The sequence below is a fragment of the Prionailurus viverrinus genome, chromosome A3, assembly GCF_022837055.1.
Source record: "Prionailurus viverrinus isolate Anna chromosome A3, UM_Priviv_1.0, whole genome shotgun sequence".
NCBI lineage: Eukaryota > Metazoa > Chordata > Mammalia > Carnivora > Felidae > Prionailurus > Prionailurus viverrinus.
In genome coordinates this window covers 59692962-59715107 of record NC_062563.1, presented here as the reverse complement: position 1 = coordinate 59715107, position 22146 = coordinate 59692962, and the positions used below count along the sequence as shown (strand labels likewise).

Here is a 22146-nt window from a genome sequence, read left to right as displayed (position 1 = left end):
ATTGCAGTGTCCAGGAGAGCATGAAGGTTGCTTCATAGGAGTGAGGGGGTGAAGGAAGGGAGAGGGGGTGGTAGAATTTAAGGCTGGATTACATGTGGGATACAAGAGAAACTGAGGCATCGGGGCTGAGCCTAATGCTACCATGATATGAACACTGGAGGGAGAAGACTGGGGGTGGGGTACCCCAAGTTCTGGGGCTGACTTGTTAAATTTGAGAACCCAACAGACATCCAGGTACACCATGGATCTATGAGCCTGGAGTTCAGGGGAGGACCAAGGGGGAGTTCATTTCTGAAGACTTCAGCATATAGATGGCATTTATACTTATAACCATGCATCAGTTGAGATCCCCCATCTCTATAGATAGAGAAGAGAGCTGAGGACAGAGTCTTTGTGAAATCCCAGCCTTGAGCTTAGGAAGAAAAGAGGACCCAGCGAGGGGAGCAGCAGATAGGAGAATCAAGGAGAGTAGAGGTAGCCAAGCAAAGAATGGGATTCATGAAGGAGAGAGTGAGCAACGGAGTCAAGTCTACTGAGATCAGAGGAAGAAGTCCATAGAGAATGAGCTATTGGATTTCCCAACATGGGGGTCAAGGGTGACCTCAACAAAAGCCTATTTAATGGGTGAGCAAATGCCTGACAGAAGTGAGTTGAATAGAAGGGGGGGGGGGGGTGGACACAATGAACACAGTCTTCCAGGAGCTTTGCTGGAAAGCTCTGTAGCTGGAGGGTAATGTGGGGTCAAAGAGGGTTTTTTGTCTTTAACACTGGAAATATATCAGCACGTTTATGTGTTGATGTAATGAGCCACTAGAGAGGATAAAACACACAGTAGGTAGGGGAGCAGGAGGAGTCTGCTTGCTGGAACAAAGTCCAACTATGGATAAAAGATGGCTAGGGGGCGCCTGGGTGGCGCAGTCGGTTAAGCGTCCGACTTCAGCCAGGTCATGATCTCGCAGTCCGTGAGTTCCAGCCCCGCGTCAGGCTCTGGGCTGATGGCTCAGAGCCTGGAGCCTGTTTCCGATTCTGTGTCTCCCTCTCTCTCTGCCCCTCCCCCGTTCATGCTCTGTCTCTCTCTGTCCCAAAAATAAATAAACGTTGAAAAAAAAAAAAAAGATGGCTAGGGGCTCCACTGCACAAAGGGGTGTGGTAATGCTCTCCTTTCTCAGTAGCACAGACAGGACAATCAGAAGGAAGGACAGTAGAGCCAATGGGTTCAAGTGCATGTGGATGGGTAGAGCTGCCAGCAGGAGCATGGGAGAGTCTTTTCTGATTGCTTTTCTTATTTAGGTATAATAGATTCAAGATCATCTTCTGAGAATCAGGAGAGGAACAAGGCAATTGGATTTTGAGAAAAGAGAAAGTATGAAATAGTTCTCTAGGATAGGGTGTTAAAACCAAAATTCAACTAAGTGAATTTGAAGATCGAATTGGCTTTATTAAAACAATTCATGAATCAGCAGCATCCCATCTAGCAAGTAGAGGGGAGCCCCTCTGAGCAAAACAAAATGAAGATTTTTAAAGGCAGAGAGAGGGCATAAAAAAAAAAGAAAGGAATTTATTAGCAAGGAATGCATTGTTTAGGCAAGGTTTGTCCTTCAAAGGGGAGCAGAAGGGGTCTATCAGTAAATTTTCCTAGTATTGACCTGGAAATTCTACATTGACTGGCTAAAGGTTACATTCACAGGAGGTGGAAACTGTAGTTAGGTTCAGTAGTACTGTCTTGGTTTGCTGAGTTGGGGCCTGAACCTAACTGATGCCATTTTGAGCCTATGGTTTCCTTTTTAATAAAGGGAAGAGTGGATAGACCAGTAGATGAAGTCCTGGAAGCCCACTGGGAGTGTGTGGTTATAATTGTAAAGCAAAGTGAGTCAGATTGGTGGTGTTTGGGCCCCAAGTGGGCAAGGGATGGAATGTAACTAGTCCTGGGGTATGGTGTGCAAGTTTGATAAAAAAGTGAAGGGAGTCTAGAGTGATCAGAATGGAGGGTCATGAAACATGAATCCTCACTTCCCTCCTTGCAGCTTGAATGGCCTGAGAAACAGTGAAAAGGTCAATGAGCCCCAAATGGTTGGTGAGCAGATATCAGAGTGTTAAAAAGGAAACCACAAGCCCAAAATGGCATCACTTAGTCCAAACTCCCAAATTGGGGCTTAATACATAATCCAGTTGCAGTTTCAACCTCCCCCATAAATGTAGTTTTAATAGGCCAGTCAGGAATTTTCTGATAGGCACCAATGAATCTGCCACATGGGTCCTCTCCATCCCCCAAACAAAAATAAGGTAATCGGCATGATAAGACCCTCTGCTCTTATCATGAGGGAAAGTGACTTTGTCTGGAATTATTCTTTTCTTCTAATAATAACTTTCTTGTCCTATCCTTCTAGAAAGACCTTCCATTTTAGACACCTTAGAGTTCTCCTCTACTTGCTAGATGGGATGCCACTGATTCATGGGTTGTTTTAATAAAGCCAATTATATCTTCAAATTTACATGGCTAAATATTTGCTATTTAACAAAAGGGAAAAATAAGAGCTGGTTTTCAGGGAGTAGAGCTCTGTGGGCCAACTTAGATCCTACTTGAATTTGGGGTGAGGTGTGGGTGAGGGGCTCCATTTTACAATGAGCAGGTAAAGCGGTGCTCTTCAATCCTGTCAGACAATGTGGAGCCAAGAGCACTCCATGAGATGTTCCACTTCATGTTTAAGAAGTACTAAACTTATTTTATAGTAATGAAAGCCTTGTAATAAAGCATAATAAAAACATTTAATACTGAGCAGCTACCACGTGCTAGGCATTTGAGTGAACCTGACTGATGCCATCTTGGACAAATCTGCCATGATGACTGCTCCATGACCTGAAGTGTTCTTGAGCACAGCATCCCCCCATTCTCTCTTTTTGTTTAACCACACCATCAAGTACACCCTGGGAAAAGAAAGTCCTTGATCTGCTCTGGAGATATGTCTATGATTCTCAAATATTCCCTCCCTGCCAATCTTCCATGACTCTTGCATGACTACATAAAAGCAGGTTTTACAAGAGGGGACATTGTAGAGATCTACTGGTCCCATAGCCTCCCAAGACATGCTTCTGTTCACTGGTCTCCTTAAAAACCATTTCTCATCAAACTGGACTTGGCCTTTTCCTTCAGTCTTATGGATACTTTGGCCTTTGGAGGTCATTTTGCACATCCTTTTCATGGAACAGCCTTGTTTTGAGTACTAAATCAATGAATCTTTACAAGAGCCTCATGCGATTGTTGTCCTCATTTTGCAGTTAAGAAGACTGGTAAAAGAGATTAACTGGCCTTTTCAATGTGTGAACTCTAATATATAAGCCACAATCATTGTTTGTTGGAAGTAGTTGTATGGTGTTGATACTTCACAAAACTATCTCCTTGTGTGTAGTAGAAAGGGACTTATGGAAAGAGTGGGCTGTTCATTTTGAGGAATATTATACCAATGAGATAAGGATCCTGGGCTTTGGGAAACACCACATTCTTCTTAGCTTTTGCTTATGTTTTAAGAAATGTCCTCTTCGTTCACCTTAGGATTTGTGAACTTGATTTAGAATAGATCAGCTTGACAAGGTTGGGTTACGGCAATGATTTCCAAGGAGGGCAGGGACAGACCCTATAGGACATCTCAGAAATTACTGAGAATTTTTTGGTTACCTCAATGACTAAATAGGGAGAGGAATACTGCTGGCATCCATGGGGTTCAGGAAAGCTAGATATTCTACAAGGCAGAGGGCTTTCATCTAGCTGTGAAACCTACTTAAATTTAAGCATACACTTTTGTCCAGTTTTAGCTGAAGTTTTCTAGTAATACACCAAATTTACTAGGAGAGCAATTCTTTTTTAAACTGACGGAATATTGTACTTTGCTTTGATTGGAATTTTACCAAGTTGTTCACTATTTTAGAAAATCCTCACTCTGCCTGTAGTATTTCAGTTACCAAGGCAACATACAGTATTAGTATACTATGTACCAGTTGTATTCACAGTGACACCTCTTTGTCAGATGTTATTAGAGAAGTCTCACATATTTTTGGAATCTGGCTAAGGGAAAGTTGAATTGGGGATATATTTACTGGTATACATTTATATACCTGCAGTTATTTCCATCCACAGTTATGGTTGTCTATCCAGGAGACAGAGGACCTGTGTGAATACAGGCCTCTCCCCCAGTGATGTGATGTGAAGTTGCAGGGCCAGAGAACATAATGTGATATGAATGTTACATATGGAGTCTATCCTTGAATGAGGTATTTAAGTAGTTCTGGAAGAAACAGAACTTAATATTGTAGGGGCCAAGGGCAGCCTGCCCCAAATTATGCCCCTTTGGCATATTGATTATTTGAAGTAAAAGTTACTTAGAAAACAGCCAGTATTAAGACATTCAAACCTCATCTGTCCCCCTGAAAGCAGGAAATAAATCTCTCATGTGAAAAATACCCTCCCTGGGAATGCAAGCTTGTGCAGCCACTCTGGAAAACAGTATGGAGGTCCCTCAAAAAACTGAAAATAGAACTACCCTATGATCCAGCAATTGCACTACTAGGTATTAACCAAGGATACAGGTGTGCTGTTTCGAAGGGACACATGCACCCCCATGTTTATAGCAGCACTATCAATAATAGCCAAAGTATGGAAAGGGCCCAAATGTCCATCGATGGATGAATGGACAAAGAAGAGATGGTATATATATACAATGGAGTATTACTCAACAATCAAAAATAATGAAATCTTGCCATTTGCAACTATGTGGATGGAACTGGAGGGTATTATGCTAAGTGAAATTAGTCAGAGAAAGACAAATATCATATGACTTCACTCATATGAGGACTTTAAGAGACAAAACAAATGAACATAAGGGAAGGAAAACAAAAATAATATAAAAACAGGGAGGGGGACAAAACATAAGAGACTCTTAAATATGGAGAACAAACAGAAGGTTACTGGAGGGGGTGTCGGAGGGGGGATGGGCTAAATGGGTAAGAGGCATTAAGGAATCTGCTCCTGAAATCATTGTTGCACTATATCTAATTTGGATATAAATTAAAAAAAATTTTTTTAAATCAAACAGAGACAATCAGATTCAGAGATAATAAAGACTGTTCTTTCCAAAATCAAAAAAGAAAGAAAGAAAGAAAGAAAGAAAGAAAGAAAGAAAGAAAGAAAAAAGAAAAATACCCTCCCTATGCTAACAAGTAAAACGGCATCCTTATCGCTAGAGATGAAGACTTTAAAACTGATAAAGATGTGGAAATAAACCTTGTTACTTTTTATTCTAAATTTCTACCTCAGCCAGAATTCCATTTAGAATTTCTTACTAAAAGCTCCCAAACATCTATTTTCTTTATCCTGTCAATTTCTTATAAATGTATTGTCTTTTGGTCTACAGTGTATAAAATCTGCCTGCCTTGGTCATTTCCTTAGGCTTCAATTTCAGTATTGGGTCTCCATGTACACTTAGTACAACTTTGGATTTCTTTCCTGTTAATTTGTCTCGTGTCAGTTTAATTCCTAAACCAGGGAGAATAATGCTCAGAAGTGGGATAAAGAAGGAAATTACTCCCTCCTCAACAATACATACAAGCCAGAAGTTAGTCTATGATATCATATAGACATGTCAGAGTGTTAATTAATAGAAATGTTATTTTTCTGGATTTTGTGATGCTTGTGGTAGTTGTCAGCTTTTTAAAATTGGTAATTTGCAAAAAATTAAAGATAGATAAAATATAAAATTCATAATTTGTTACTACTTGTCCATTCTAATTAAATGTCTACTTTCATGCCCACTTTTATATTCATAATTTTGTATTTTTTAAACTTTCTATTTATATTTGGTCAAAATGTCATCATAATATTTATACAGGCCAATCTCTACTCAACACAGAAATTATACTTTATTTCTTCCTTTTTTGTAGGTTTATATTGTATTACTTAGCAAATTATGAGGACAGGAAAGATAGTATAATAAACTTACTCTTCCTGCCATATCATAGTCAATGACATTTTAAAAAACATTTGTTGAATGCCGATTCTTTGTAGGCATTATTCTAGGAGATATCTCATTTAATCCCTAAACAAAAATTTGCAAAGTCTCTCAAATGGGGTCTTAGGACCGCTTCACACTCTTTTTTTCCCTATAATTTTTTTCTAGTTTTGTTGAAAAATAATTGACATACATTACTGTATAAGTTTAAGGCATACAATGGTTCGATTTACATATGCTGTGAAATGATTACCATAATAGGTTCAGCTAACATCCATCCTCTCATAAATACAACAAAAAGAAAAAAGAAAAGAAAAAAGGAAAAAAAAATTCTCCTTAAGGTAAGAAAGATAGTATATCTTTTGCTATTAATTTTTTGGCTTATTTTTTAAATTCCACATGTAAGTGACATTGTTTAAAAAAATTTTTTTTAATGTTTATTTATTTTTGAGAGAGACAGGGCATGAGCGGGGGAGGGGCAGAGAGCGAGGGAGACACAGAATCTGAAGCAGGCTCCAGGCTCTGAGCTGCCAGCACAGAGCCTTATGTGGGCTTGAACTCATGAACTGCGAGAACGTGACCTGAGCTGACTTAACCGACTGAGCCACCCAGGTGCCCCTAAGTGACATATTCTTAAAGAGAACCTCCAAGATTGAGTGTTTCAGGCCCCATAAAACATACCTGCTCCCAAATAAAAGTTTATCAGAGGATTCTCACTCCTAATTTTCTGTCTCTACCACCTCATCTCCACCGCACCCTGCCTCACTGCTAGTTAGCCATTTCATTAATTTCTGATTTCCTCTGTGATTTTTGCAAAATTAAGCAAATATGAATATACACATATATGTATTCTTATTTAACCTTTTATTTTACACCAAAGGCGGCATGCTTGTGTTCATTATTCTTATGCAAACAAAAATTCTTTAAGTAGTCAAGTATATCATTTTCACTTGATTTTCTGGATTTTTAGTAATAGTCATCAAAGACTTTTTCCATTTTTGGGTTATAAAGAAATTGTCAATATTTTCTTCTAGTACTTTTAGTTTTCAATTTTTAATTTGATATAAACCATAAAGTACATATCCAATTTTATCTATTTTCAAGTGGCTGTCTGACTGTCCTAATACCATTTATTAAAAAGACCACCCCTTCCCCCAGTGATTGAGATGCCATCTTAAGCACACACTAACGTTTGTATGTACTTGGCTCTATTTGTAGATAAATTCTGAACTTGCTGCTCCATTGACCTACTTGCCTATTCATGCACCAATAGCACATTATTTTAATATCTGATAGGGGCTAGCTGTCCCCTCAGCTACCATTCTTGCTGTTTATTTCATCATAAAAACTTTTGAGAATCAACCTGTCTAGCCTCAGAAAATAATTGGTTTTTAAAATTAAGATTGTGTTAAATTTTACACATGAACTTGGAGAAAATGGACATCTCTGTATAGCAATGGTTTTGCATATTAGCAACACCTGAGTATCTTGAAGAAAATACCAGTTCCTGGTTTCTTCTCCAGGAATTTAATTTGACTGGGGATGGACCCCCAAATAGCTGCAATGTTTGAAGACTCCCAGGTGGTTCTAATGAACAGCCAAAGTTGGGAGTCATACGGCTAGTCCACAGGTATGTGGATACACATTATTTGTGTCTGTTTGATTGCCGAGAGGCAGCAAGTTAGTCCAGGTGTCCCCAAAGGGCTATTGCTTTCTTAACTCAAATTGTGAGTGCTGTGTAGGCAGAACTCTGGAGCCCAGCACCTGCATTTTACAATAAGATTCTGCTGATACCGGGTTAAGCACTTTTGCAAATTTGTACCACGCTTAACCAGGTGAAATGACTTTCACCTTTCTGTTTTTGTCTCTTGTGATCACTGCTCTATCCACAGAGCCTAGAATAGTTCCTGGTACATAGCAGGCTCTCGATAAATACGTGCCATATGAATTAATTGCATAGTCCTGCGCTGAAATGACAGCCAGTGAATACCGGACGACCCTGCATCATTTTTAATTCTAACATCAGATCACTGAATCACATTTCTATTTCTGACTGAAAAAGCCATGACCTCTTTTATAATGACTGGGTCTGCGGCAATATATAGCGCATACCTCGAATTAACCTCCTCCATCCACCCCCAACTCTCCAAAGATGAAAACCTGCCCTAATAAGGTAGCACCGAAACCTGGTTCCGGGTCACGTGAAGCGAGTGGCACCGGCAGACAGAAGGCAGACCCTCCCTCGCTCCTGCGCACAGCTTCTGCGCCGGTTTCTTGAGGAGCGTACGCAGGCTCAGAGGCCTCGCTTACACCCTGGCTCCGCCCAGCTCACTCCTAGGGGGCGGGACGAAGGGCGGCGGTGGGGGAAGAGGCTGGGCAGTGGCTGCGCGCGTGCGCCGAAAAGAGCTGAGGGGCAGGCGCACCGTGGCGGGCCTGGCTTAAGCGATTTCAGACAAGATGCAGGTAAAGAACTTGGGGGGCCGAGTCCTGGAGACTGCCGCAGTTCGTTTGCCCCGCGTGTCATCGGCGGACCGTCCGGGCTGGGACTGTGGGAAGCGCTTGGGCGCCACCGACGCCGGGGAGGTCACACGAGTCTAGGCCCGGCGCAGGCGCAGTGCGAGAGGGCGGGCGTGGTCCCTTCGAGGAACTGCGGGCTGGGCCTCCACACTCCCGCATTTGTAACCCCTCCAAATCTCAGTCTTTGGGGGCTCTCTCTTCTTGAGGTCAGATCCTGCAAAGCCTGTGAAGGACTCGTCGCATCCCACCTGGCAGGGTTACTTCCTATTTGTTAATTTCCGTAGCACCTGAGTGGGGGTGTTACAGGCACCTGAGTGGGGGTGTTACAGGCTCTTTGTGTGGATGTGGAAGCTGAGGCTCGGAGAAGGGAAGGGGCCGACCTGGAGGTCCGATAACTTGAAACAGTGGCGGAACCTGTGTTCCTGAAACCACTTAGAGCTGGTTGAGTGGATAGTTACATCCTCTTTCTCCCTAACGTTGGTGTTTAGGTTGAAGTGTGCTCCCTTTCAGATTCCCTGGCTTTCAGAGCTCAGCCCTGGGGTCTCTCTCTTCAGTCTTAAAATAGAGTCAAATTGGCCTCCTTTCCCCCCGTATCTGGAATTTTCTAATGAAATTGGCCTAAAACTTAAAGTGAAAGAAAATGAAGCCGCCTAGCATCAGGCTCTCCTGATTCTACTTCTGATTGTATTGCAGTCACTCAGAACTTTGAGATACTCCGTATCTCTGCTCTTGGGCCGTTTGCACATGCTGGTCCCTCTGCCTGGAAAGTAATTTCTTACTTGCCTATCCTGTGGAATGCAGACCTCTTGCAACCCTCTAGGTCAGCAGCCTGTTGATCATTGCACTTGCCACAATGTGTAATATATATATGTGTATATTTATTTGTTTATTGCCTGCCTCTTTCTCTCAACTGTAAAATAGGTGACACCATCCTTCCCTACTATGTATTACAATAATTTACATATAGTGGGTACTTAATATCTGTTGAATGAATCACTCCAAGTCAGTAATTAAATTACTGAAAAACCATCTCAGCCTTGGTACAGCATTGATACTGATCTGTGCATCATATCCTGATATTTACCCAAGACTAATTCCTGGGTGTGTATGTTTAGGGGGGTGCAGAGTGAAGGTGCAGTGAAGGACAGGAAAAAGAACAGGGATTGTGGGTCATGTGACACTTTCTCAGAAATAGGTCACAGTATAATTTGGTTTGAATTCCTCTTCCCTCCACCTTTCGCATTCGACCCTTTCCTCAGTATGACACCCTCCATAGTGGACTTTGCACTCATGGTATCCTTGGTCCACTTGCACTAGGACCCCAATGCAGACACTGAGTGGAATGACATCTTACGCAAAAAGGGCATCTTGCCCTCAAAGGAAAGTTTGAAAGACCTGGAAAAGGAGGCAGAAGAGGAGGAACAGCGAGTCCTTCAGCAGTCAGTTGGTGAGCTTGCTTACATTCATTTTTGTTCTGTCTCTCTCTGGGGTAAGAAACAACTTTCTAGGTCTCTAAGTGGTTTGGTGGAAGGATGCTCTGAGCAGGAATTGGGAGCCAGAGATTGGAGTGCTGGAATGGGCACTAACTCTGGGACCTCAGGCAAGTCACAGGCTTTCTCTAACCTTCAACTTCCTGGGCTTTAGAAATGGGACTTCAGAGGCCTCCTTCATTCCCATAATTTCTTGTCTGTGTCAGATGGGCGCATGATAAACCTGAAGAAAATACTTGAGTTGTACTTTTTGTCCCATTGATCACAGGGGCTAGTACTTCTGTCTTCTGTTTATACATTAGAGCTAATTTAGAGATGGATTCATTAGAAAGCGTTTATCCAGTGAATGTTTATTAAATGGTCATCTGTCAGGTGTAATTCTAAGCATTGGGGCTTTAGTTGTGTGCAGGCCAGACAAAAATCCCTGTCCTCATGGCACTTATATTCTACTGGGAGAGATAGACAATAAGCAATACATAAGTAAATATAGGAAAATAAAGCAGGGAAAGGCCTCAAAAGGGTGGGAGGAGGGGTGAGTGTAATTCTAGATAGGGTCAGAAAGAGCCTCAGTAGGAGTGACTTTGAGTAGACCTAAGAGTTGAATCAAGCTACTTAAGTAAGTGAAGAGCATGTTAGAGAATCATCTGGGAAGCCAATATGACTGGGAAAGAGTAGTAAGTTCAGAGAGGCAACTAGGGGTCCAACCATTGAGGACCTTGTATCTTTTAATAAAGGCCTTGGCTTTTATGTCTAGTGGGGTGGGAATCACTAGAGGTTTGAACAGAGGATTGACATGTTGGCAGCACCCTCCTGCTGCTGCCTTACTGAGCATGCAAGATGGGCAGAAAGTCAGGAAGTAGACAGTTTAGTATAGAAACTACTGCACTAATTCAGGCAGGAGGTATGATTGGCTTGGACCAGCCTGCATGGTGTTGGTGGAAGTGGTGAGAAGAGGTTGGATCTGGAAATAATTTGAAGGTAGGGCCAGTAGGCTTTTCTGGTGGATCCTGTGAGGGGCGTGAGGAAAAGTAAGCGAAAGATGACTGCAGGGTGTTGGGCTTGAGCAGCCTGAGGGATGGAGTGACCACCAACTGAGATGAGGAAGGCTTGGTGAGTAGCAGTTTGGAGCTAGGATCAGGAGCTCTCTTTGGAACACAGTGACATTGAGATTTTTATTAGTCCAGTAGAGATGATAGGTAGGCTGTTGGCCATGTTTTTCTCCAAATCAGAGAAGTATGGGCTGGAGGCATAAAGTCATGAGTTGCAGTAACCAAGGGAGTGGGTATAGATAAAAAAAGGAGTCAAATCAGCAGAGGTTCAAAGGAAGGGTGGTCATAGAAAGAAGTAGGACGAGGGACGGCATCCTGCAAGCCAGAGGAGGACCATCTTTCAAAGAGAAGGCAGTGGGGGGTTGGATTAATGCTGCTCATCCATCAGGAAGTGGAGGTCATTGTTGATCTTGATAAGAGCAATTTGTTTAGTGTTGGAGTTGGGGTTGGAGGATAAAAATCTAATTTGATGTCAAGAAGCAAGAATATGGCAGTAAAAACGAAATAGAGATTTTGTAGCAGTTGGTTAAAAGGAAAGAGAGCTGCCTACCTACCACTCACAAGAGAAGAACCAGAAGTCCTGTAATAATCCCTTTAACTCTAGGGAAGGTGTGCCAGGGAGGACACCCACTGGTATCCCCCGTGTCCTCAGAGACAGAATTGTTAATACTCCAGGTCATGGGTGTGTGTGCTTGAAGAGCAGACCAGGTGAGTTTAGGCAAATACAACTCTCTTGTTTTATAAACTTGGGAAACTTCTCATTCATATCCCTACAATTGCATGGAGGTAGGAGAGTCAGTTCTGCTGCATATGCCAACATAGGCCTATCTTTTTTAAAACACACTTAAGTTCTTATTTACTAGTGTAATACCTTCAGTATTTTTTATTTTGGTTTTGCCGAGTGAGTTTTATTGGTGTTGCATGCACATCTTTAGGAGAAAAGAAAAGGAGGAAAAACAAAATGCAAGTTTGTTCATCTTTTAAATATTTTGGTTTTTGCTAACTTAACTACATTCAGTGAAAACATATGAAGATATGACTTTGGAAGAGCTGGAAGAAAATGAAGACGAGTTTAATGAGGAAGATGAACGTGCTATTGAAATGTACAGGTTAGTGCCACCCAGAGGGACTGTTTGTTTTTTTGTGTGGCACTAAAACGTGTGTCTTTTGAAAAGTTAACTTTCTGACCGAGATAACATTTGGAAAGGATTATATAATTAAATAGTAATTTGCAGATTTCAGTGAACTAGTCTTGGACTTCTGCCATGTGGCAAATAAATAAACATGGATCTTTATAAAGGTTGCTGTGTGAAAGGTGTGTGGGACGTGTGGGCTGGATGTGTAAGATGTCTTTCTCCTCCTTCTGCGGTACAGGCAGCAAAGACTGGCTGAGTGGAAAGCAACTCAACTAAAGAATAAATTTGGAGAAGTTTTGGAGATCTCAGGAAAGGATTATGTTCAAGAAGTTACTAAAGCCGGTGAGGGCTTGTGGGTAATCTTGCACCTTTACAAACAAGGGTGAGCTGACCTTATGCACTATCCTTAAATGTTAATTTGAATTTATGCCTTGGATATCCCAGGCTTAATCCACATTGGAGGTTTTGTTTGTTTGTTTTTTAAACTAGTATTTTGTTTTTGTTGCTGATTTGCCCAAACCTAATGCCTAATTTTTGTCTTTAGACTTTCAAATTAATATTTGTGACTAATAAGAATGCTTTTTATTACATCATAGCAATGAAGATTGTTTTTATTGAAAAAGAATTCCTTATTCATCCTTCTAGAGAAACTCTGGCATTTCAAAATTGCATGTAGTGAATCATTCTCGTAGATGTCGGGGGTGACCTTTATAATAATTGTTCCAGGCAAGTGACGCAGTGGTGCTCCGCTGTGCCTCACTTCCAGCTGCATTCTCCTACTGTGTACTTGTGTAGAAATTTTTTGAAAAGCAGGAAATACTTTCTGACCTTTTTCACTCCTTCTGAATCTTGAATGTTCTCTCATATAGGTGGGCATAATAATTATCTTTTACATTGAAGCTGTTTTTTTGAGTTACTACTGAGTCAAATTAAATTGCATTTTAGATTTTGAGTTCTTTATTTTCCCTGAACTTATCAGAAAGGTTTTTTAAAAAATGTTTAATCATCTTGACTGGAGTAGCAGAATCATTTGTGAAGCTATTAGCATTTACATAGGGTAGAAGGGTAGTTGAGCTTTGCCCAATATATATGCAGAATCACAGTTGCTTCTCTTTCTGTTTTATAGGTTTTCTCGCTCATTGTTGTTTCCCATTTCTACTTTACAGGATTCCCCTCTGTGCCCTCATAAATCAGCACTTCAGTGGACTTGCCAGGAAGTTTCCTGATGTCAAATTTATCAAAGCCATTTCAACAACCTGCATACCTAATTATCCTGATAGGAATCTGCCTACGATATTTGTTTACCTTGAAGGAGATATCAAGGCTCAATTTATTGGACCTCTGGTGTTTGGTGGCATGAACCTGACAATAGATGGTAAGGGCTTCTTTGAGGTGGTCTAGGGCATGTGATCGATGACCAGTGCATGTTAAAGATGATGAGGGGATGTTTCTCTTGAACAGACATGTGTTAGATGATTTGTCAAAGTCATCTTTGCCCCTGTGTGTTGTCAAAAGGAAAGAAGCACATTTAATCTCTCATTAGATGAGTCACTGGGGGCAGTTACAACTGGGCTCTAATAATTCTATTGAAAGAGGACACAATGGACTTTAAAATATGTATATTTAATACTTATGTCTAATAGGTTTTATTTGCCCCTACAGTTGGGTATGTTTTAAGTTACAACTAAAGATCTCAGCATTCATTTTTTGTTTAATTCACATGAACATATTACTGGTATTTATACTTTTTTGTACTGACATGCATAAAAATGTTTAAGAATATTTTCTCAGTTGAATGTCTTAGTGGCTTTTAAGTTAAATTAGAAGTTTATTGAATTCTGCCTCTTAACTCCTGAAGGATATATCCTTTTATTCCTGAAGGACGTGTCTTTTATTCCTTTCTACTTGTTACACGAGGTGTTGAACTATGTACATACTCATAGCATGAAAGAGAGAACCTGAGGCCCAAGGGTTTCCACCTAAGTCACTCATTGAAATAATGTGTCCACCTGTGCTTTAAAAAAAAACATTAGGGGTGCCTGGGTGGCAAATTGGGTTAAGCATCTGGCTTTAGCACAGGTCATGATGATCTCATGTTTCATGGATTCAAGCCCTGTATTGGGCTCCATACTGGCAGTTCAGAGTCTGGAGCCTGCTTTGGATTCTGTGTCTCTCTCTCTGTCCCTTCTCTACTCGTGCTCTCTGTCTCTCTCTCAAAATAAATAAATAACATTAAAAAAAAAGTAAATAAAATAAAAAAATGTTCAAATGTGACTTTACATACTATTTTATGTAACTATTTTATGTAAGATACTTGCGAGATAAGTATAGCATGTGTACATACATACACATATTACATCAGTTATACATTATTCAAATCTTCAAAGGCATACAGCATTTCTAAATATTTCTAAACTATATGTTTTCATCTTACTCTTTTTTTTTTTTTTTAATGTTTATTCATTTTTTGGAGAGAGAGACAGAGCATGAGTGGAAGAGGGGCAGAGAGACAGGGAGACACAGAATCCGAAGCAGGCTCCAGGTTCTGGCTGTCAGCACAGAGCCAGACATGGGGCTTGAACCTGTGAACCATGAGATCATGACCTGGGCTGAAGTTGGTTGCTCAACTGACTGAGCCACCCAGGTGCCCCTCTGGTGTTTTGAATCTTACCATGAGGGGACAGAGAGGGGTATACGATAGTACTTACAGTCTTTATTTGTAGAAATAATTTGAGGATAAGTGAACTTATAATTATTGTGTGGAAGTGAATAATAACATTAATACGTAAACCTATACATATATGTATGTATATATGTATAGGTGGCTTTAAATATATTCTTGAGTCAAGAATCAGAATTAAGATTTTTTTTTTTTAAGAAATTTGTTGAATTTTCATAACATTCAACTGAGGTACCTAGAGTTGTAAACACTGGTGTTAATGATCTCCATGGAGCATTTTAAATTAATATGACTTAAATAAAATGGTTGTCATATTTTAATGGAGTTATCTAATTGGCAGAGCATCACTTAAACCTGTTTGCTGTTTGCTGTAGTCTCTCATGTAGTCCTTAGTTCTGCTTGGAGTCTTTTCTGCAATGCAAAATGTATCCCTTGATTTCACTTCATGAGGTCTCACATCCTTGTGGAGTTTCGTTGATTACAAGAGAGTGAGGGGCACCTGGGTGGCTCAGTTGAGCGTCTGACTTGATTTTGGCTCAGGTTCTGATCTCATGGTTCTCGAGATCCAGCCTGTGTTGTGCTCTGCACTAACAGTGTGGAGCCTACTTGGGATTCTCTCTCCCTCTCTCTGCTCCTCCCCTGCTTGCATGGACATGTGCTCCCCTCTCTCCCAAAATAAATAAACAAGTGAAATACAGGAATTGAGGTTTTAGTCACTGATTTATTTTCTTGGTACTGCTTTTATTACTTCAGACAAATGTGTAAGTTCTGGGATGTCATCATACAGTTATCCTTTGACTCTAGTAGACTGAGATGCCGGACATGAGGCCTAAGAATTTCCTTTTGTTAACTAAAATTAGACTTAATGATTAGATTGACAGAAGGACTGTGAAAAGTATTTCCTTTGAACGTTTCATGATGATTTCTTTCCTGGAAAACTGTGCAAGTTGAGAAGCGGTAGTCATTAGAAAACAGGTTTAGTCTTTGGTTTTTAATTACCATGTAGGTTCAAATACAGTAAAACCTTGGATTGCGAGTAAGTTATTCTGCAAGTGTTGTGCAAGATGAGCAAGCATTTCTAATAAATTTTAACTTGGTAAACGAGCAGTGTCTTGCAATATGAGTAGTACATGATGCTGAATGTCACACAATCAAACTGAGCCAGTGGTAGTTCTTTCTCTCTCTCTCTCTCTCTCTCTCACTCAGTCTGAGGGATTGTGGGTGATCATTTCAGATGCTTGGTCTCAGGCCACACTGTTTAGCAGAAATCAGTGTTTTTTCAGAACATTGGAAGGTGCCCACAACTGGCACTAGTGTATTTTTTGTCATTTCAAAACACCAATGAACTGTCCTTTGCTTTTCCATACACGAGTAAGCTTGGGAATGCTTTGTTTCATTCTAGGTCAGGCTGCCTGCAGATATAGACCCTTTCCTCTGCTGCTTTATTACCAGTTACATTAAATACGGTAGATGACAAGAGTTTATTAATAGTGTACTGTAGTCAACATCCATGCCAGCATATATAATGGTTCCCATGCAGAGAGTCCATTGAGCCAATAGATAGCAGTGATTCCATTAGTGATAGTGAAAGTCGTCCTATACATAACCCTCCTCTCTTGTCTCCTTCACATCAGCCACGAAGGTTTTGAAAGGTTAAGTGCAGGTTAATTTGTTTATTTTTCTTTATATTTTGTATTTTATTATTTTATATTACATTACAGTATTGTAATCATTTTTATATGAGTGTTTTTGCGTTGTGGAATGAATCATCTGAGTTTCCATTATTTCTTATGGGGAAATTAACTTTGATATACAAGTGATTTGGATTACAAGCATGTTTCTGGAATGAATTATGCTTGCAAACCAAGGTTTTACTGTGTATGTAATATCTCATCTTCTGAAAAAGCATTTGAAAGTATTTTGTTTTCCTCAAGGGTCTGATTTTTTTTTCTTCTAGGCACCTTATAACTGTAGCACTAAAATTGTCATCAAATGTTGATGATCATAGTTTCTGCTTAGAAAAAAACTGGCTTGATGGGCTTGAGGACGAGGGTCTTGTGCTGACTGTCTTAGGTGATTTGGCTTTTCTTTGTCACGTAGAGTTGGAGTGGAAACTGTCAGAATCTGGAGCAATCAAGACAGATCTGGAGGAAAACCCTAAGAAACCAATTGAAGACACTTTGCTATCCTCGGTGCGGTGCTCTATCCCCACAAGAAGGAACAGTGATTCTGAGGATGACTAAGACTATGGCCTCGGTAATGTGCCAAACTTCCTTGATGTGACAGATCATCTGGATTTTTTGAAAAAGGTTAAAGTAGAAATGTGTTTGGCTTTTAGCCTTTTATAATTACGTTTCAAATCTCATAGATCTCAGAAATCATTACTGGGAATCCTATTACATTTCTTGGAACTCCCTTTTTAAATTAATAACATTTCCTTAAAAAAATAAAAATAAAAACCAGCTGCTGGTATGACAGACGTCTATGTTTTCCTCACTTGTATTTTAAGCTATAAAACTGTCTATTCACTATTTGTCCACATTTAACTATATAGGAGGAAATGTGGAGTGTCTTTTAATAATGTGAGGAGGTTTTACAGTGGATAATTGCAAACTAAGTTTTGTAGTCACATTATCATTTATTTTTATTTTATAAGGCTAGCAATAGAATTATTAAAGGAATGACTGATAGGAAAAATCCTAGTATTTGTCCTATTTAGAAGAAATAAGCAATAATTTTTATAAAACGTTGTCCTATGAAAGCAATAACTAAATGATTCCAGTTTATTGCCATTTTTGCTTAAATGTTTTTTTCTAGTTAAAATAATTTTTGTCTCAGACTGTTGAGATGTCAGTTAATCCCAATTACTGTAAAAGTCCACCTTAAATTCTTTTTTGTAAACAGATAATAAACACATAAAATGATAAACTATCTCAGTCAGTAAAAAAAATGGCAAGGTGTTTTCTGAACTAGAATCTTAGCACTTAACCCTTGTCAAATTGACATTAACAGAAAAATTAGGGGTAATATTTTTCTCTAATATTTGTGTTGAATGATGTAGTACTCAATGTGGGTTTGAATATTAAAAATATGAATTCTAGAGGGCCTGGAGTTCCTTCAGATTATATTGCAAAATTTATTTTTGCTATAATTCAAAGAGTAACAACAGCTGTGACCCATTTTGATCTGTCAGAAGTGTCCGTGTTAGTGAATATTTATTTTTCTACACACATAAGAGCCAGTGCTGCTTTTAAAAATGTGTTCTATGTAACAATTTACTTTGAATGATTTTTCATGAAATTTTAATTGCAGGGTTGATATAAGCGTGGTCAGTTCTATCACTCACATGCCAGTTCCATGGGTTTTGTGGGAGAGCTTCCTTCTTGGATTTTCTATTGTTAGCTGACATTAAAATGAAATGCTGTGGGAAGAATAAAGGTGAAAAGCTTGAGTGCTGCATTTGCCTGAGCACTGCAACGCTCACAACTCTTGAGAGAACAGTGCTTGACCATGGTGGGGGGTAATACCTACTGTGATGGAAAATAGCAGGCTTTATTCCACTTTGGAGCCCATGCAGGATGTAGTTCTAGATACTCACTATGCCACTTTGGTCTGTGGAAGTGTGAAAACTGCTTCATCATCTTGCCTCCATGCCCGGCTAATGCTCTTAGTGGGAGCTCAAGGAGAGCTCAGGTACCTCTGGACTTGGCTGATGAGTGCTGTCTGGCCACATGGCACCCAGGCCCCAGGCAGCTATTTAGTCATGCTGACTGAACTTGATTTAAACAGAGAAACATCTCTCTCCTAACATGAGTGTTGTGATTTAGAACGTGACCTGCAAATTTCTACAGGTTAGTTAATTTGGGGAGACTTTGCTGTAATATTTACCACTAATTTTCTGTTTCATGTGAGGCATTTGTGACATGACAGAGGGGATACAATTGGATCCTTAAGCATTGAGTTCATCTAATTCCACACAGGGAAAGCAAACAAGAAGGCTATCTAGAGGCTGTCTTTCAGTGTTCAGAGGAAGGGATTTTGGGAAAGGGTGTTAAGCAAGTGCTAGGTAGCCCTTTATTCAGCGGTAAGAAATGGTTCTGGAAAGTTGGGATGATAATTGGGAGAAGTGAAATGGAGTTAAGACTATATAATCAAATCAAATTGATTCTTCCTTATTTTCCTCATCTCTAGAGGAAGAAGAGGATGTGAATGAATTGTATATGCTTATCTCATTGCAAACCTAAATTTATATCCTCACTCCCCAAGGTTGCAGACCATTGCTTTGGCACATACCTGACACAGAGCTTCCAGGGTGGGTGGCTCAGAAGTACTTCAGAAAAGTTGTACTAGAGGTTGCCTGGGTGGCTCAGTCGGTTATGACTTCAGCTCAGGTCATGATCTCACAGTTCATGAGTTGGAGTCCTGCATCGGGTGAGCTCAAGCCCTGTTTCGGGTGAGCACAAGCCCCACTCCTGGTGAGCCCTGCTCTCTCTCTGCCCCTTATGGGATTCTCTCTCTCTTCACCCTTGTTCACTTGCACCCTCTCTCTCTCTTAATTAAAAAAAACAAAAAAACAAAAACAAAACCCTAGATATGAAAGGCACTTTTTGAGAGTTATGAAAGGAATGTTAAGAAGAGTGTCCTCTGTCATCAATGCCTAAATTGTTTTTGTCATTTATTACCTCCAGCTTTAAATTCAGTTTTCTTATGTAATGAGACCAGAAGTGACAAGTGCGAATAATCTCTCTATATATTTTATATAAATATAAACATAACAGCATTTTTTATACTGTTTACATTCCCATAGCAGGTGGTCCAGGCTTTCTGCCTTCTGCATCCCCCTCCCACCACAATTCAGTGACCTCCACAGGAGACCTTGTCATTTGCATGCTACAAGGAATCCCCTTTGTTTCTAGTCTTAACCATCCCATACTTGCGCAGTGTCCTGTCTTCTCTTTCTGTTCCGTTTAGTCTCAAGTGAAGATGTGTCTAGTCTCCAAGTTTAAACCCTCCCTTTGTGCTTTTGACTGTATTCTCTCCCACGTTCTTAAGGACTTGTTCCAGCAGTAAATTACCATCTTGATTTTAGTCTCTCCCTTGATGTGGAGCCTCACACAGTGAAAATGTTCAGGTTCTGTGGCAGAGACTGCTATTTGCCTATCAAGTATCCAGGAATCTCCAGTTCTACTCCAGCAGCAATGGGACCAGCCAAAAGATTAAACTGCCAGTCTCCTTGGAGCCATGGATTGCCAGATGGAGGTGGGGAAGTTGGCTGGACAAGCCTCTTCAGAGGGACAGATGATTGGCATGTGCCCTTTTTGGACTTAACACCTTACTTTCTGACAGGAGTGTAGATGTGGTTGAAGACTACTTGGGCTATAGGGCATCTTTATAGAGGAAAAGCTGTAAGGATAATATTCCTGATGACCTTGTGGAACCAGTATAATCCAGCTCTTGACTGCCTTCTCTGGACTTTGGTTACTGGGAAAGAAGTAACTTCCGTCTTGGTCTCTCTTAGGAGCAGCTGACACATTTCCTGATAATGTCACTTGGCCATCGCCAAAGAAAACCTCAACCATTCTAGCTTTCTACTCACCACTTTCACCTTGCTTGATAAAACAGAAGAACAATCTAGATGCTCTACCTCTACTTTATCAATGTTGCCTTTCAGTGATGTCATGAATTAGACTTTAGGGACTTTGCATTTCCAGTGTGTGAAGGAGTAGATACTCTGAATAACCTGATAATAACTCAAAATGTTGGATAATTTTTTTTAATGTTCTTAAATTGTTGCTGAACTGGCAAGAAAGGAAAGCATTCTCAGAGGTCAAAAGCAGTTTGAATTCTCATGTTACATGATGTCTAAAAACTTCTCAAAGCTGGGGTGCCTGGGTGGCGCAGTCGGTTAAGCGTCCGACTTCAGCCAGGTCACGATCTCGCGGTCTGTGAGTTCGAGCCCCGCGTCGGGCTCTGGGCTGATGGCTCAGAGCCTGGAGCCTGTTTCTGATTCTGTGTCTCCCTCTCTCTCTGCCCCTCCCCCGTTCATGCTCTGTCTCTCTCTGTCCCAAAAATAAATAAACGTTGGAAAAAAAAAAAAATTTAAAAACTTCTCAAAGCAAGTTCTTAAAGTCATCTTAAGCTGGTAATGCCCCTGAGCTCATGGCTAAAGCAACTGTATATCCACGCTGTAAGAACAGAGCTTTAATGTAGTCCTCAGACACTCTTTATAGATAAAGCTCCAAAGGAACGTGAGCTCATAGTCCTAAATCACAAACCCACAAAATCACGGGATGCCTCAAATAAGGTATCCTGAATGAGAGCCAGTGGATAGTACAGTCAGACCTGCAAAAACTTAGGATAGTGGAATTTTCAGATATAAGATATAAAATGAATATATTTAATATGTGTTTAATAAGAGTAAGGAATAAGAATTCTTTATATAAAAATAAATCCCTTGTCAACCTATGGAAGAGAGAACGAACCGGAAAATAGAGCCAAATGATTACCCAGTAGATAACACACAAAGATAAATAGATAGAAATATAAAAGTTAGGAAAGCAATGTGGAGGAGAGACTGAGAAGTTCTAGCATAATCTTAAAAAGAGTTTTAGAAAGAATTGGAAATTGGTAATATTTGAGAAGATAAAGACATTTTCTAGAACCAATGAAAGACATGAGCCTTCAGATTCAGAAAGCTGTGTAAGTCCTAAGCGAGTTACAGACTGTGTGTGTGTGTGTGTGTGTGTGTGTGTGTGTGTAAAACTGCAGAATGTTGGATTTGTCCAAGTAGTCAGAAAAGTCATTACCCAAAACAGAGTAATGGTAGGGCGTACTGACTTCTCAGCAGCAAGGAAACCCAGAAAGATGGCCAGTATCAGTGGTTGAAGAAAAACAAAAACTACTAACCAAGAATCAATACCCAGTGAATCTATATTTTTGGAAGTGAGAATTAATAGACATTTCCAACAGAATGAGTAGTTTTGTCATCAGTAGACTCTCAGTTTAGAAGATGAGTGATGCAGAAGGACCACCATCTGTTGAAAGGTCTGAAGTTCAAGAAAGGATCGTGACCAAAAAAATATGGGTAAATCTGAATGAACATTGACTTACAACAGTACAAATAATGCCTTATTTGTGATATTAAAAGCAAGATGGATCTAAAAAACAAGACAAAATAGGGTACACGTTGAAGGCTTAATTGGAGTTCAAATGTTCTTAGACCCTTAAAAAGTAGATTTAGGAGGTTGGCAAAGATACACATGTAAGAAATATTTC

At 40.1% G+C, this 22146-nt stretch overlaps 1 protein-coding gene across 1 annotated transcript; it reads left to right on the top strand.

The window, feature by feature from the left end:
* The first annotated feature begins 8346 nt into the window (after positions 1-8346).
* On the top strand, positions 8347-20865 carry PDCL3 (phosducin like 3). Its single transcript, XM_047853627.1, has 6 exons — positions 8347-8462; positions 9834-9963; positions 12074-12164; positions 12430-12573; positions 13358-13566; positions 16972-20865. The coding sequence occupies exons 1-6, from the start codon at positions 8457-8459 to the stop codon at positions 17112-17114; spliced, it is 723 nt and encodes a 240-aa protein (XP_047709583.1). The 5' UTR covers positions 8347-8456; the 3' UTR covers positions 17115-20865.
* The last annotated feature ends 1281 nt before the right edge of the window (positions 20866-22146 follow it).